The sequence below is a fragment of the Apodemus sylvaticus genome, chromosome 4 (genome assembly GCF_947179515.1).
Source record: "Apodemus sylvaticus chromosome 4, mApoSyl1.1, whole genome shotgun sequence".
Taxonomy (NCBI): Eukaryota; Metazoa; Chordata; class Mammalia; order Rodentia; family Muridae; genus Apodemus; species Apodemus sylvaticus.
The window spans coordinates 76,967,267-76,983,794 of record NC_067475.1 but is presented as its reverse complement, the minus strand read 5'-3'; the positions used below and the strand labels follow the sequence as shown (position 1 = coordinate 76,983,794).

General features: G+C 45.8%; 1 protein-coding gene and 1 pseudogene across 1 annotated transcript; both read left to right on the top strand.

Annotated features, from left to right (window-relative positions):
- Window positions 1-8,694: 8,694 nt before the first annotated feature.
- On the top strand, window positions 8,695-9,089 carry LOC127682291 (60S ribosomal protein L30-like; annotated as a pseudogene).
- A 1,901-nt stretch (window positions 9,090-10,990) lies between these two features.
- Window positions 10,991-13,646, top strand: LOC127682289 (protein S100-A15A). Its single transcript, XM_052178667.1, has 2 exons — window positions 10,991-11,271; window positions 13,256-13,646. Exons 1-2 carry the CDS (start codon window positions 11,122-11,124, stop codon window positions 13,430-13,432), a joined length of 327 nt encoding a protein of 108 aa, XP_052034627.1. The 5' UTR covers window positions 10,991-11,121; the 3' UTR covers window positions 13,433-13,646.
- Window positions 13,647-16,528: the final 2,882 nt, after the last annotated feature.

The following is a 16,528-nucleotide window of genomic DNA, read 5'->3' as shown; positions in this document are numbered from 1 at the left end:
AAGAACGAAGGGTGGACAGTTGTTCTGGGGATGTTGGGAACACAGAGAAACTTTTGGGGGAGTCTAGGGGAGGAATCATGCCATGATGGAGGAGCTGGAAGGGGCTGGAGAAGACGGAGACAAGTGAGGTAAGGCCTGAGGCCTGAGACTTCAGTGGAGGTCAGACCACCCACAGCTCTGAGTGACACAAGTTTATACTCAAACAGAAATGAGAAACCTGTACATGTGCTATCTCTGACTCTCCCTCCATCACTCCCTCTGTCTCTGTCTCTCCCTCTCTCTTTCTTTTTCTCTTATTTTAAGTGAAGTATGTATTCATTAGTATATATGAGTGCATGTAGAGACCAGGGGATGATATAGTCTCTTTCCTTATTTATTTATTTATTTATTTATTTATTTATTTATTTATTTATTTATTTATTTATCTATCTATCTATCTATCTATCTATCTATCTATCTATCTATCTATCTATCTATCTATCTATCCTTTTAGCTTTATTTTGATTTTTCTGAGACAAGTTCTCACTATATAGTTTTGGCTGGACTCCCTGAGATCCACCTGCTTCTGCCTCCCAAGTTCTGGGATTAAAGGTGTGTGCCACCATATCTAGCAAAATATTTATTTATTTTATTTTATTTGTGTGTGTGTGTGTGTGTGTGTGTGTGTGTGCATGCGTGCCTGAGATCATGTATATGCCCTGTATGTGTGCAGGAGCCTGAGGAGGTCAGAAAAGGGCATTGAATGCTCTGGAACTGGAGTTACAGGTGGTTGAAAGCCACCATGTGGCTACTGGAATCAAACAGGTCCTCTGGAAGAGCACTTGTGCACCTAACTTCTGAGCAGCCTCTAATAATTAATTCTGGAATTGAATTTACTTATTTATTTTTGTGTATATAGGTATTTTGCCTGTTGAATGTCCGTTCATCACATCCATGCAGTGTTCATGGAGGCCAGAAGAGTGCGCTCCTGGGACTGGAGTGACAGACAGATGTGAGCTGCCGAGCGTCCCAGGCTCCACCCTTTTGTTTCTTGAGACAGACAGGATCTTTGCCACTAGCCTGGCAAGCCAATTAACTTCAGGGATCTTCCCGTTCCCACTCTACCCAGAATGTGTGAGGAGCAGGGGTGTGTGACAGGGGTGTCCTCACGCTTGTAAAGCTGGCATTTTACCAACTAAGCTATTCTTCACTCCCATTTAGCATCTTATTCTTAAAGGGAATAGATAGCTAAGGACAGCCAGAGGTTTGAAGAAAAGGAAAGACTAAGATTCCTACAAACAAACAAACAAACAAACAAACAAACAAAACCTGGAACAAAAGTAGAGAACATCAGAAGAAAACTTACATATTTAGGATTATGAAAGACATTTTCTCTGAAACAAGATTTAAAAAGGAACATTCAGAGATGTAAAAGATCTTGGATCAGCACCTAGCCCAGTTGCCATCAGCAACTGATGGGCACAGCCAAACAAACACTAGGCGAAGCCAGGGGGACCCTGAAAAGGAGGAGGAGGAAGAATTGTAGAAGCCAGAGGGGTGAAGGACGCCATGAGAACATGGCTCACAGAATCTACTAAGTAGGGCTCCTCGGGGCTCACAGAGACTGAGATGGCCAACAGGGGCCTTGTATGGGTCTGACTGGATCCTCTGAATATACTGTATGGTTGTGTAGTTTGGTATTCCTGTGGTACTTCCAACAATGGTGGTGGTGGTGGGGTTGTCTCTCACTCTATTGCCTGCCCTTGGGGCTGTCTTCCTCCTACTGGTTCTAGGTCTAGCAGTAACAGGGGTTGTGCATAATCTTATTGTTAGGCCATGTTCCATTGTTTGGTGGATATCTCCGGGAGACCTGCTTTTTTAAAAGGGAATCCGGAGGAGTTGATTTCTGGGTGGGAGGAAGGTTTGGGGGAGGAACTGGGAGGAATGGTAGGAGGGGAAACTGCAGTTGGGATATAATGTAAAAAATATTAACAAAATAGATTTTTTAAAAAAGAAAAAGGTCTTGGAAGCTACAGATTAGACTAGCTTTGGAATTTCCCCTCAGGGTTAGTAGGAATAAGAAATTAACATAACTGCTAGAAGACAGGGTTAGTGAGAAGGAAGAGCCAAGACCAAGCGAGCGAGCGGCACAGAGAAAGAAAAGCAACATATTGGAGGATCTGCCCCAGAGTTCCAGGAGTAGAAAATGGATCAAGACAGCAGGGGGACAGGAGCAGCGTGCTTTAGCAAGGCTCATATTGAGGTTGGGACATCATCTGACATCCCTTAAGCGTCCATATGTTTAAGTTTAGTTCCCAGTGTGGTGATGCTAGACGTGCTGGGAACTTCCGGAGATGAAGCTGATATTGAACTGATCAGGTCACTGTGAGTGCCACCCATGGAAGGATGGAATGCAGGGTTCTCGGAAGTGTGGGCTACTGTTAAAAAAAATCAAGACCGAGCCCTCCCTGGTTTCTGTCTTTTTGCCTCATGCAATATTTCCCTCCTGAGTTTCCACTGTTGTGATGCCATGCAGAGAAGGTCTTTACCACAGCTGGGCAAGAGTGAGAGTTTTGAGCTAAACAAACTTCTGGGGGCCATTCTCAGTCAAACCACCACACCCGCCATAGACTGACGCCCATGAATTAATGTCTAAGTGATTCCTTCCTCCTATAATTTTATTTTTTTGGATATCACAGTAGCAAAACACTGATCTGTATACAGAAAGTGAACATTTTCCTTGGCTCTCCAAATCTCTTTACATCTCACCTGCAAGAAATATGAAAAAATGAGCTGGGCGTGATTGCGTTCACCTATCGTCCCAACATGCACGAGACAAAGGCAGGGTGGATCTCTGTGAGTTCATGGCCTCCATGCTCTACATAGTGAGTTCCAGGGCATCCAGGTCTATATTGAGCGATTGTCTCAAAGTTACGAGGAAAGTATTATCTGTCTGTGGGAATGCCCACTCTTCACTCACACTGTTCCTTCAGTGCTCTATTTATAAGATCCCCCTCCTCTCCTCTGCAGGAAAATCTTTCCAGACCATAATCCACAGCATGGCACCCTGCGGGGCTCCAATGTTCTGCTGTTCCTCTTTGTCTCCCTCCTTTGTACACTTGTCTTTATCCTGTGAAACTGGATACTCATGTTCAGAATTCAGTAGAAAATAGAAAGGAGAAAAAAGAGAGGAGAGAAGATGGAGAAAAACATGAAGAATGTAAACAAATCAACCATTAGTTCGGTTACTGAACATCTACTTTAAAAATAACCGAGGATGATCTCACCTCCAGTGACTGGAGGCAACCAGGGATGATAGCAGTGGCCTACATTGCTTTGGAAGTCTCTTGGACTCTCTGACCAACAACTTAAGAGGTCTCCCATATCTGATACTGTTTTTTTTGTTTTTTGCTTTTGTTTTTGTTTTTGCTAGACAGTCTATGGCTCATGAGGGGCATTATCACCTCTCAAGTGGCATAACTTCATCTAAAATATATACATATGTATACACACATATACTCAGAGTATTATATGTAATTTTTAGTAAACATGAAATAATATGCTTCTCTATGACCTTTTCAAACTTCATTAGTATTATTTATCCTTCCTCCACTTCCCTCTTTCATTGCCGCTTTTCTTCTTATCCTAAACCCTACCTGCACTTGGGCTTTACCTTTGAAGTCCAGCCCTATCCCCCACACTGAGAGTTCTGTGGCCTAGAAGGAGAGTTCTTTGGCCTTTTCAGCACAGGGTCACACTAGACCCCTTTGAGGGCCATAGTAGAGCCCAACCAATATTGAGAAGTCAGACTTTTATTCACAGAGACACTGAGGAAGTTGTGAAAATTCTCCTTCAATATTTTCGTTCAACCTGGCTTTTTGATCATGTCATCATTATCCCTGTATTCATGAAACATGTTGATTCCTCCCACCTTGGACTTTTTAGCTTTAGTGTTGTTCATTTTTGTTTTTACAAGTCTGTAGGGAACAAAGATAATGACCCTGTTTCCCTCCTCCTCACACGTGGCTAAGTGTTGACTGAGGGAAGGAAGACTAAGGCAGGGCAGAAAGAGCTTACTGCTTTCCATGGGATGTAATAATAATTGTTCAAACAGAGGAAGGCAGGAAGAAGCCTGGGACATTTGTTTATCTACTCAGAGAACCAAGATGAAAATGTAGGTGAACCAAAGTCTAGCAGTGGGGACCATGAACAGGATGCAGAAGCAGGTAGACCTGGCGTTAACATACAGAAAATGTTTGAGCCCTAAGATAGTACACCCAGCCACACCCAGTATTTGGTAGACCACTCTTTGGGAAGCATCAAGACCATCTTTTTCAGCTTCAAAGTCAAGGCTGGAATGGTGGAAGCAGGGTAGTGACCTTGGTCATCTGCTCACTGCCCAACCTCTGTCAGGGACAAGGCGCCTGAGGGCCTCATCATTACCTCATCATTACCTCATCATTAAGATCCTCATGAAATACTGTGTAGGCTCCAAGGGTGAGCACGTGAGTAAGACTATGAGCAGATATTAAACCCAGTCCTAGATTAGTTAGAGCGATTCCTAGGACATCCTGGGAACAAGGAAACAAAGGTGGATGACTACAATAGGTACCTGCTGAACAGAAACAACTGTCTTGTTTCTTATGCTGTTGGGTCAGATTGTTCACGGCAGTTATCAGCATCGTGTTTCTCTCTTCTCTCTGGCCTGATGATGACAGGGCTGTGGCTAACCTCAGGCCTCACAATGCTCCCTATCCTTCAGGTAGCAGGATGGGCTAAGAGAAGGGTAAAACAGTCCTAGGATACAAGAGTCATTTGCTGACTCACCTGAGCTGAGGAAGGTACTAATGAGAGGATAGGTGGGATGATGCATGCCCTGTGAGCATAGAGCAGTCCCTTTATAAGGCTGAGTCTCGTCGTGGGGCTGGAAACCACAGGGCCACTGATACAGTCAGCTTCCTTCAATGTTGCCCTACTTCATGTGGATAGGACATAAGCTGTGCTCAGCCTTTCCAATGACCAGGGTCCGTCTCTCCCAAGAGACCTTATTTGGAGCAGAAGGCTCTTGTCATTACTCGGGTGGCCAGGGGGTGGGCAGATGGGAGAGAAACACTGAGTTGCTACAATTTTTGAGCCTGGGAGGCAGTATGGTTTTATTTGATCATTCACCTGACTTACAGATTTCTACTTATTTGTCTTGACAGCTAGTCACAACAGCTGCACAATTAGTGTTTAATGAACCAGACATCAAGAGTCCTGCCGTACCTTCATTCCTCCTTAATTCTCATAATCCTAACAGTTAGGTAAAGAGAAGCTGACAGGTACAGAGTTAAGCAACCTTAACAAGTTCACTCAGCAAACAAACAACAGAAAATCCCACTTGAAATTCATACTCCTGCCTCCTAAGCTAAAGGCTCCTGGGTGCTGTCAACAACACCCTTTGGGAACTGACCGTCCAGGGAAAGAGGCAGAATCACTTCAGTGCAGTGGATAGTCAGACGCTCACAGGGTTCTGATGAAGAGGGGAAGAGAATGCTAGTGCCACTCTCCTGCTCTCCATTGCCTGGATTCAGTGATGGAAGGACCACTAAGGACTAAGTGTGAGCAGGAGATTAAGTAGTTTAAATGCAAAGCAGTCTGTGTAGGAGTTGGTTGTCATGGTACTAAGCCGATGTGCCCCCACATTCTGTGTTACAGAAAAGGCGAGTGCAAGTCGGGGAAGAAGAAATAGGTGGCCAGTGGTGTGGGAAAGTCGGTGGAAGGAAAGTGGGGGATACGTAACTGAAATGGGACTTTCCTGTTACCTTTCCTGCACTCGAAATTCCCTGTGTGGCACAAGAGAGATCAGGGTCCGTTTGGTGGCCAGCTTGGGCATCTCAGGCCTCCATTGAGCTAGGATACTCTGCTTTCCCTAGGTAGCGCCTGCTGTTCTAATCTACTTTATTCCCCCAACTTTATCCCCAAGGAATCCCTATTGTAACCAAGGCCTCTGTTTCTTTCTCCCCACTTCTCCACATAATGGAAATACTACTTTGTGTCAATGGGCTATAAATAACTTGAATGAAAATTAAAATAGAAATAGTTGAACTGAAGTATCCCTTATGGTAGCCTCTGTAGAACTGGCTTAGTAGTCAGAGATTCCTTTAATCTGTTTTTATCATGAATTATTTTTTTATTTTTCTTTAATTTTTAAGATACTTGACTTTTTTTCATGCAGCTTCCAATACCCCCTTTCATTCTGTGTTTCTAATGTTTTAAATATAATATAGCGTGAAAATTTTATTTTCTGGTCTTATCTATTTGGTGTTCTATAAACTTCTCCTGAATGGACATCTCCTTCTCCAGGTTTGGGAACTTTTCTTCTACAATTTACTGAACATATTTTCCATGCCTTTGCTGTGGCAATCTTCTTCTATGCCTTAGAGATGAGATTTTTCTCATGGTGTCCTCCAAATCTCTATGTTCTATTAATGCTTCTTTTTATATAAATACATTTTATCTAATTTTAAGTTAGTATACAAAGTACTAAGTTTCTTCATGAAATGTTCATACATACGTCTTTTTAAATTTTTTTGGGAATTTTGTATGAATGGTACATCTCCATCACTCCCACCTTCTTCCCCTCCCTCCCTTAAAAGTTAACGATCTCGCCTGTAATTGTTTTTGCTACATGTACGTGTGTATAGATGTGTACTCCGTGGTCTGATTCTTCTGCTCTGCCTTCCACCCTTGACCCTGGTTTGGACTCGACTGTTCAGTGGTGGAGCTTTCTGCTGAGGCTTTTGTTTGGATTACTGAGTTTTTATTTCCAGCATTGTTTTAGTTTGGGTTTTTCTTAAAAAAATGCAAACTTTATCTTCATTTTATTCTTCTCTCTCTCTCTCTGTGTGTGTGTGTCAGAGAGAGAGAGAGAGAGAGAGAGAGAGAGAGAGAGGGAGGGAAGAGAGAGAGAGAGAGAGAGAGAGAGAGAGAGAGAGAGAGAGAGAGAGAGAGAGAGAGGGTGGTGGTGGGGAAGAATGTACCTGTGTGTTTTACTTAGGAGTTGAGGTTTACCCATCTGGAGTTACTTCTTGGTTGAGATTTTCTTTGTTTTCTTCCTTTTTCTTTTCTTGTTCTAGTTGTCTTCTTTTATTACAGGTTACAATATTCAGGATGGGGCCAATTCACAGTAAAGTTAGGATGCAGGTTTCCTGTTTTGTCTACTATTTGGGGCTGTGGACTATTCCAAGACAAGCCACTATAGCTTTCCTGCTATGATCTGGTGCCTTCAGTAGCTTGATAAAAGGGTCTGAAACAAGTTTTTCCAAGGAATGGCGCTGGTCCTGAGACGTTCAGATAGGACAACTGAAGGGTCCCAGCCAGGCAGCTTACAGGGTTCTGGGGCTCTGGGTCCTGTGGTGCCTGGGCAGTCCCTGGGCGGATGGGCTGGGATATGGTGAGTCCCAGAGTGGGGAGAGCTGCCAGAGTAGGTGGTGGCTCCTGAAAGTAGCCTTAAGCTTGGATGATTTTAGAGGATGGGGCCTGGAAGGAAGTGCAGATAGCATAACCTAGTGTCTGAATCACTTTTGGTGCATAGAGAGTTGGGGGCGGGTGTGAGATGTGATCAGGGAGGAAGACAGGCTAGTAGGAAGTGAACTGAGTGAGTCCCTGTGGGGGAGTGAGGTGTGATCAGGGAGGGAGACAGGCCAGGAGGAGCTGCTGGTCTCTGGCAAGCAGCTGTTTGGTTATTGGATTTTCATTCCACATGTGATAGCTAGAGCTGAAATACAAAATATTACAGAGTATTTGTCTAATTACTAACAGTGTCAATTGCATGATTTATGTATGCTTCTAAATTATAGACATTATAGTGGTGAATATTTTCTTTTTTTTTAACCTTTTCTTAATTTTTGCTTAAAACCTCTAGTTAGTCAATTTCTTGGGATAAATTACCAGTGAATGATTGATAAATCAAGATATTTAATAAAGCTCCCTAGGGTTCTCGCTTCGCATTTCCAAATAGTTGAGAAAATTAAGTCATATTTTTAGCATAGAAACACAATAGGGGTTCAATAAACCACTTGTCTGTTGAGGAAATTCTGTCTTTAGAGGAATGTAAACTGGAAAGGGTACTGGGCTAAGCATTTGTTATTATTAAGCATATCATTGTGCTGCGGTTGTTGTGGTGGTTCTGGTGTTGGCACTAAACCCTGGGCTTTAGTACACACTCTACCTTCAATTTCTGGAGAACCTTCTGGGATGAAGAGCAGACTCTCAATCAGTTGCTTGATCTTTGGCGCCACCTTCTGGGAGATACTGCCATTATCCTGTGTGGTCCCAGGTGTCCTAGTTGGGTTGACAAGGTCAGACAGAATCAGACACTGAGAGAAGGTTTGTTGTACTGGGGTGAGATGAAGAAGGAGAGTTAATTTGTCCTTTATAGTTAAGTGGCACTTGTATAGAGGTCATATGTACAGATCTGGACTACTCAGTAGAGTTAGTTCCAGGTTGCAGTTGGTTATTTCCTAATGGTCTAAACGGATCCTAGCACTGTGCGTGTGAGTGAGTATGTGTGTGTGTGTGTGTGTGTGTAGGTCTTGACCTCCATACATCGTCCAGACTACCAAAGCAGTATCTTAGCTCTTTCGTATAGAAAGTCAAGGTTCGCTTTCTTGCTCCCCAGCCATCTTGGCGGCTGATCTTGGTTGGGGATTGTCTTGCACCTAAGGCAGAAAGATGGTGGCCGCAAAGAAGACAAAAAAAGTCTCTGGAGTTGATCAACTCTAGGCTCCAGCTTGATATGAAAAGTGGAAAGTACGTGCTGGGGTACAAACAGACTCTGAAGATGATCAGACAAGGCAAAGCGAAGTTGACGATCTTCGCCAACAACTGCCCAGCTTTGAGGAAAGCTGAAATAGAGTACTATGCCATGTTGGCTAAAACTGGTGTCCATCACTACAGTGGGAGTAATATTGAGTTGGGTACAGCATGTGGATACAGAGTATGCACACGGGCTATCATTGGCCCAGGTGATTCTGATATTATTAGAAGCATGCCAAATGGACTGGTGAGAAGTAAACAAGAAAGTTTTCCTTTAATAAAACTTTGCCAGAGCTCCTTTTGAAAAACAAGCGAAGCAAAGCAAGCAAACAAACAAAAAAGAAAGTCAAGGTTCAGCATTGTCTAGGTGCACGGGGTGTTCCCCTTCCATCTGCTTGCTGCCTGGAGCTTCTAAGCATTTGTGTGTACCATCTCAGCTCTACATCCAGAGCAGGCCCCGCTGCTCTACACCTCCAAGCCTTTGCTTGCACATTCCCCTCTGCCTAGAGCTCCTCTGTTCCCCAGAGCAACTCAAAATCTATTTTCAAGATGCTGCTCAGATAGCACCTCCCTAAGTTAAGTCTTCCTCATTTTTTTTTTCTGGGAGAAGGTGACCCTTGATGGGTGCTTTGATTGTCCTATACTTGCCCAGGGTACGTGGTGTCCATGTATAACTGTCAGCCCTCTTATTCAGTCCCATCCTGTGAGCTAGCTGGACAAGTGCCTTATTCATATTGCTTAGCAGAGGGCCTGGCATGCTGCAAGTGCTCATGAAATGTTTGTTGATTGAGTGGATGAATGTGATTCATTATTGTGGACTTTGGAGGTTCACTAATTGAGGGAGGGTGTCCAAGGAAGCTGTTTTTTTAAGAATGTCCCTGGGGCTAGGGGGTGGGGTGGGCTGATGAGCTCTGATTGGAGGCGGTGGATGTATAATGAAACCTTTGTGATTCTTAGGTTTTTCAGGTCCTGGAGGTGGGTCCCTAAAATCAGGACTATGACGATGTCATCCCAGGAATGCAGTTAAGGTTTGGTCCTGCTGTAGAAGAACCTGTGGAAAGCCACACACTGGCTGTCATAAATGGGTGGGCCTGGAATGGGCAGGATGTCTAGCATGGTGGAAGCTCCCCTCCTCAGGAGTCTGCCTTCTGTCTGATTTCCAGGATCGTACAGAGGCCAGGTTGTGGATGCCAAGCAACCCTGCACCAAGAGCCACAGGTCAGTGTCTCCTCCAAGACCATCTCGGGGGTGGTGTGGGCTGTGCTGTGTGTGTGCGCGGCTCTTAGAGAGCAGAGATCCTCAGCTTGTCTGTTGTGGAGAACATGAACGAGTGCTCTAGCGACAGAACTGTGGCCACAAAGTGGTTTAAAATCCCAGAGGACAAGCTGGTCTCTGGGCTTGTCAAAAAATACAAGGATTTGAGGCCAAGTCTATGTGTAACAGCTGTGTAATTTTGGTAAATTCCCTAGCTTCTTTGGATTTCGTTTTCCCTCTAGGAGAATAGGGTCATGACAGTCAACTCTTCAGGGCCCTGTGTGGATTAAATGGGATGATATTTGAGATATTTCGCCTATCATCTACCTGGCCCAGAAGAAGTGGGACACACGATTGATGAGCTTGTTGTTTGCACAGGGTTTAGGGAAGACATTTGCTTCCTATCACCTCTACCTTTGTAGATGTATGGAGTGAGGGGCTGCGGGCATCTGATGGACAGTGCATAGAGCTGTGAGAAGGCCCTAGGGTTAGAGGGCTGTAGAGACTCTGCTGGGGGCAGAGAAAATAATGTGCCAGAGAGTGATGGGGATAAAGGTGTCCATGGCTGTGCTGTCTGTGTATCCCAGTGAGAAATAAAACACACGAACAGCACAATGCCCGCCTGACTCCTGTGCACTATAATTATCTTAATGTTCTGCTGGTCCCTTCAAGTAGTTTACTGTAGGGGAAGGGATCTTGCCTCTTCAAGGATTTCAACATTTTCATTACACACAACAAAAACAGTGCCTTGCTTCAAACCATCTTTAGATCTTGACTATCAGCAATGAGGAGACCACTCCTGGACACAGGAGGGCCCCAGTTCTAGTGAAGGGACTCACTCTTAGATCAGGAAGGAAGACTTGTTGAGGGCAGAGCCATTGAACCAAGTTCACATGGGACCAGCGAGGGTGTGAGGAGGCCTCTTTCTGATGTAGCACAGGGACGTGGGCAGGGGGCAGATGTCTCCAGGAGGAAGAATCCCTCCTGTTAGCAGATCTGGCTCTTCTTCCTCCTTACAGACTTCCCACTGTCCCAGAGCCTCCTCCTCTTCTCTGCAGATCTGCCTGTACCCTGCAGGGTCCATTGGTCATGCCAGACACACCAGTGGAAGACTCCCTCTTCCAAATCATACACTGCTTCCATCACTATGCTGCCCGGGAAGGGGACAAGGAGACCTTGTCCCTGGAGGAGTTGAAAGCCCTGCTCTTGGATAGTGTGCCTCGCTTCATGGACACCTTGGTATGTAGGGTCTGGGGCTGGGGTGGGAGATGAAGAGAGAACCAAAGTGCCCAGAGAGTGCTGATTGTGGGATTGAAAGTGTGGTGAGGTGTTTAGGTGGAAGGACCTGACTTCCATGAGAATCTCCTGTCGCTGAGAGGAGGATGGGGGAAGGGAGGGCATGCAGAGGGTAGAGTTTGCTTTATTTCCTATCCTTCCCTCCTCTGAAGTCACCAGCTTGGTTTCACCCCAGTTCCAGGAAGAGCTAATCTCTGAGACTACAGCTGACACCACACCTTCCGATTTTTCTGCCTCCTGTGTCTTGTGAGCATGACAGGCTCAAAGTTGTTCTCTGTTCACAAGTCTCTTCAGTCAGTAACATTGCCCCGAACTCAGACTCTCTGTGAGCCCTCAGAGCATAAGTCCCTTCACTAGCGCATCTGCCGTGAATCTAGAGTAGGTAATTTAGGTTGTGGAGGCTCCCCTAATCTGGTGGGCATGGGAAATATAACCTCTTCCGCTTCCCATGCCTGGGGCTTCTTAGAGTCAGGTGGAGCCAGCCCCAGATCCTGGGCTTATAGAGCCCGCTCATCCAGTCTGTCATTAGTTCTAATCCGCAGCTACTGCACTTCCTAGGGAGTGCAGCTCTGAAGGAAAGCACGGATGCTCTCTTCTGAAGCCTGTGGTGTCCCAGGCTCTCTGGCCTGCCACCTCTAGAGGAAGTGAGAGTCTGCTCATTCCTGTAAAATATCTCCTTCACCTACTTCCAGGCTTTGAGAAAGAACATAAAGACAACCTCAGTCTTTCTGGAATATTCCTCTGAGGACTCAGAAGCTAGCCAGGTTGGGAGGTCCTTACTGTTTTTAGGAAATATTTCCCTTCTGGGAAGAACTCCTTGGGGCTGCCTTGGATTGTCCAGGCCTGTGATCCCAAGAACCTTTTGCCTTTGCTTCAGGGCTCTTGGACACAGGGCTTAGCTGGTAGACTTGGTAAGGATGAGCATTGATCACGGAGCTGAGGAGAGCCTGTCAGATGTAGAAAGATTCATACTCTGGATGTGACGGGGTTATAGGATTGGGATGGTAAGAGGAGCGAAGCTGCTGATGTCCTACAGGGATGAGGGGCTGCCCTCTAGGCCTGCAGCTACTTACAAATGCATTCCCTCGGTGCTTCCCAATGTTCCGTTCCATTCTGGGCTTGAGCATGCCCACATGTACCAGGAAAATCTTGCTGAAACTTGTTTTCCTGCCCCTCCCTCATTTTCTCCCATGCCTCCATCTTTACCAGTCTCATATCGTCTTTGTAAACAAGAACCCCGGCTTTCCTCATACTTCTCGCCCATCTCAAACAGTCCTTTCCCTTGCCATTTGGATCTTTGGCCTCAAGGTCCTCTTCTTGGATATCCTGGGAAGCTCCCATGGCCATTTCTCTGTCCTGTTCCAATTTCTGCACCACTGTAAATGAACCAGGTAGGGTTTCATAAATAATGCCTAGGTAGGTAGCATAGCATACAGATATCTGCCCAACGTGGAGATGGTCCTGCTAGAGATGTGTGTATGCTTAAAGAGCTCTTGGTATGGAGAAAGAAGGCAGTGTCTTGCCTCCAGGAAGCCTGTACAAGTAAGTGTCTCTTGTGGAGAGCTTACAGTGCATCTGGGAAGACAGCACAGACACTGACTGTATGTGAAGTGGTTCTGGGGATTCCAGGGTGCTGAGTTCAATTCAGGAATTGCTTACAGTTCTCCTTTGAAAGGACTATTTTTGGTCTCTGTGCCCACGCCACTCTAGGTCCAGTGACCCAAGGGTCCATCAACACCAGTGCCTCTTCAGTGCCTGATTTTGTAGGATGTGATGACCTTGTCATTGATACTGGGTGTGAGAACTTGTTTTCCTGAATGCTCCTTGAAGGGGGACCACGCTGCTGCAATCTCCTCCATCCCCAGCAGGAGGAGGCTGGGGTACTGGGTGCACACGGTGTGTTGATGATCCTCTTTGTGTTTGGCAGGGCCGCAGGCAGCCATACTACATCACAGAGCTGTTCCGGGTGGCTGACAAAAACAAGGACAACCAGATCTGCTTTGATGAGTTCCTGTACATCTTGGGCAAGCTGGTGAAGGACTATCATCTCCAGTTCCACCGGCAGTTGTGCACACACTACTGCACCCAGCACAGCCTCTACTAGAGGGAGAACAGGCAGTCTCTCACCACAGGAATCTCTCTCTGGAGACATGGCCTGACCTTGAACAGCTTACAGAACTCAGCAATGTATTTCTTCTTAGGTGTGCACACATGTGTACAAATAATATCACAAATAATTCTGAGAAGTACGCAGATCTTGGTTCTGGGTATCCCTTAATGTTCAGTAAAAGAAATTTAGTCTTTATTATGAGGAACATCGTTTTGGGCAGGATCCCTTTTGATCAGTGATCCCTTGCTTGTTGGGGGAATACTGGCCTTGAATCCAAGGTCCCCTTATCTGATGTAAGAGACCCAGCCTTGCCAACAGAAATCTTATCTGAGGTGTGAGATGGCCTTCTGTCTGGTCTCAGTCTGTAAGGAAGGGGCTCTTCTCTGGGCCAGGACACCCTCTGAGAAGGAAGTAAGACCTCCCAATGATGCTACTGACAGATCATTCACTGCACATGCAGTCTAGGAGGAGGGGAGCCACACAGATAATGACATATAGAAGGAGTCCTTTTGATGAGTCTGCACACACAGGAGATTGGGAGGACAGGAGATGCCCAGGACCAGGAAGTGGAGGAGGAGGTGTTTCAAGAGGATATAATAGCACCAGAGATCCAGATTGTATGCCTGAACAGCAGCGAGCACTCTGGAAATAAATGTCCAAGGGGAACGTGTGAGTTTTATTTACTCAGGAGGACATTGAGATTTGGATTTTATCCTTGAAAATGGTGTAGTGGAATTTGGGTTCCTTGGAGGATGAATCATGTGGGGAGAGATGGGAGACTCAGTAAGGGGTTCCTGCCCATTCTGGACAGGAACGGGGTGGATAACTCCATAGCTACACATAGGGACAGAAGGAAGGGAGGAGTCAGGGAACTGTGAATGTCAAAGTCTTAGTCTTTAAGGATAGATTTTTTTGGGGGGGGGGCAGAGGGGGTCCAGAATGAGACCCAGGTATCTGCGGCTGATCCTGGGGAAGATGGTGCTGGTTGTTGATCTGGACAGGACCCATGTCACCGTGGGAGCCAGTGTGCTAGGGAGCACTGTCCACTGGCTTTTGTGTACGCTGAGTCAGAGAGGCAAGGCAAGTACCTGCAAAGCCAGAACCCAGCCCAACAAAGAGCAGCAGATTCCTGCCACGGGAAGAGTGATGAACAGAAGCGGGAGTTGTCAACCACGGAAGGCTTCTTGGAGGAAAGAGTGGCTGGGTGTGGCTGTTGCTAATATAACATGGTGATGACTGGGATTTCTCCTGATTCTGAGCTATTCATGACTCAGTGGGCCCAGTCCTGTGGTTGCTGCCCTCCTCACTGGTCCCTGGGGCTGCCTGGCTGTGTCATTTTTCTTTTGCTTCCTGGAGCCCAGACATGAGAGAAGACTCTTGCAGGAAGGGTTTCTTTGCCCCAAGGCACTGTTGGTGTCTTGTCCTACTTGGTGGCCTGTCTTTTCTGAAGACTCTGGGTAGAAGTTTGTATCCCTTTCCCATCAAAGACTCATCCCATAAAAGGCATACCTCTATCTTCTGCAACTGGCCTAGTGTCCTCACATGATTAATTCAGCAGGTTTTTGAGGAAGGAAATCAGGAAGGGGACCCATGGAACTGAAATCTAGCGACTTAGACCTATGCCCCTCCTATGACACCTCTTGATTTCTTTTTGTTCATATCAAAGAGTCAGTGTCCTGGATCACTCAGCTGCTCTCCCTCAGGGTCCAGGCAGGCCCTGCCTGCTGGTTATACTGACAGTGGGGGGTCGCACTGACATTTCAAGGTAACAGAAGCTCTGGCAGCCTGAGCTCTTGGCACCTGCCCAACCCTTCCTGACGATTTCCCCACCAGTGCTGCTTCCTCTGCGCTGGGTTTCCTCAGAGCTGACTGTTGAGACACAAGACCGGGGTCTTAGTCTTTTCCTGTAAACACAGCCCTGCCGCTCTCATCCCGCATTGCTCCATATTGTCAGGTAATTACACACTTGGCTTGGCCTCCAACATGCTTATTACTTCTTGTTATAGAACTTGGAGGTCATAACCATTGCCTCAAGTCAGGTCCAGCCACCTATCCCCAGGAAGCCAATTAAAAGAGCAAGTGGGAATCAGAAAATCAGAAAAAGATTAATTCATGTGGTCATGCTGGGAAGAAGGACAGAGACCCAATGAACTCCCCAAGTTCCTAAAGTAAGATGGACATTTACATAAAGGGCTGAGGATCTGTCCCTTGTCAAGCAGTCCCAGTCAAGGTATGGTCCTGCCCATTACTGATTCTATAAGGCAGTCGGACAAGTTGTTAGAATGGTGTGAAATCTTTTTTTCTAGAGAGGTCCCCCTCTGGCTGGTGCCTTTCCCTTCTCCCATCATGAGATCTTTGGGGAACTTCCCATTTCTTTGGAGTCCATTGTTTCAATAGTCTGATAGTCAGATTGAGAGCCACAAGATGTTTCTTTAGAATGTCTTCGTTTCTGCCAAGCCAGTTACGTTCTCAGCACACACGTGTGGCTGCTGCCGCCAGACAACCCTGCTGCCCACTTAGAGGGAATACTGTCTGGTGGGGAGAGTTCGTGGACCATGCACTACTCATCCTACTGAGGATGCCGGCACGAAGCCCTCACTCACAAACACCTTTAAGTTCAATGAGCCCGAGGAAAGATGTTGAGTAGCACATGAGCCTAAGTTTTCCTTATGTTTTATATAGGAAAAATTTACTTGTAAAGTTCACTCTACTAGACTTCCAAGAGTATCAAAAGAATCAGCAGATGTAAACACACTTTGAAAAGAGATGTTTTCCTCTGGGGTAAGGTGATGCATGCATAATCATATAAAACCATACCTGGTGGAGAATATGTATAAACTACGGGCTGATTATTGGTTGGAAACTTGTGATATAGCATTGAGTTCTATTTTGCTAGCTAGGAGTCAACTTACCTCTTATCATAGTGGATGTATACCATTCTCTCTTACAAAAGAGACTTATTGGACAGTGGATAAGGGCTTGTGAGGAACAGAGGAAAGAGGATTAACTGTACTGTTGGGAAGATGGATGGAGGGAAGGATGGAGAAAGTAGATGCTACCTTAGCTGGGTATTTAAAATAAGAAAGTTGT

Bases quoted from the DNA above. Each gene is read 5' to 3' on its own strand.
- LOC127682289 (XM_052178667.1), top strand. From the start codon at position 11,122: ATGCCAGACACACCAGTGGAAGACTCCCTCTTCCAAATCATACACTGC. The intron at 11,272-13,255 runs GTATGTAGGGTC...TGTGTTTGGCAG, and splicing joins CTCGCTTCATGGACACCTTG to GGCCGCAGGCAGCCATACTA.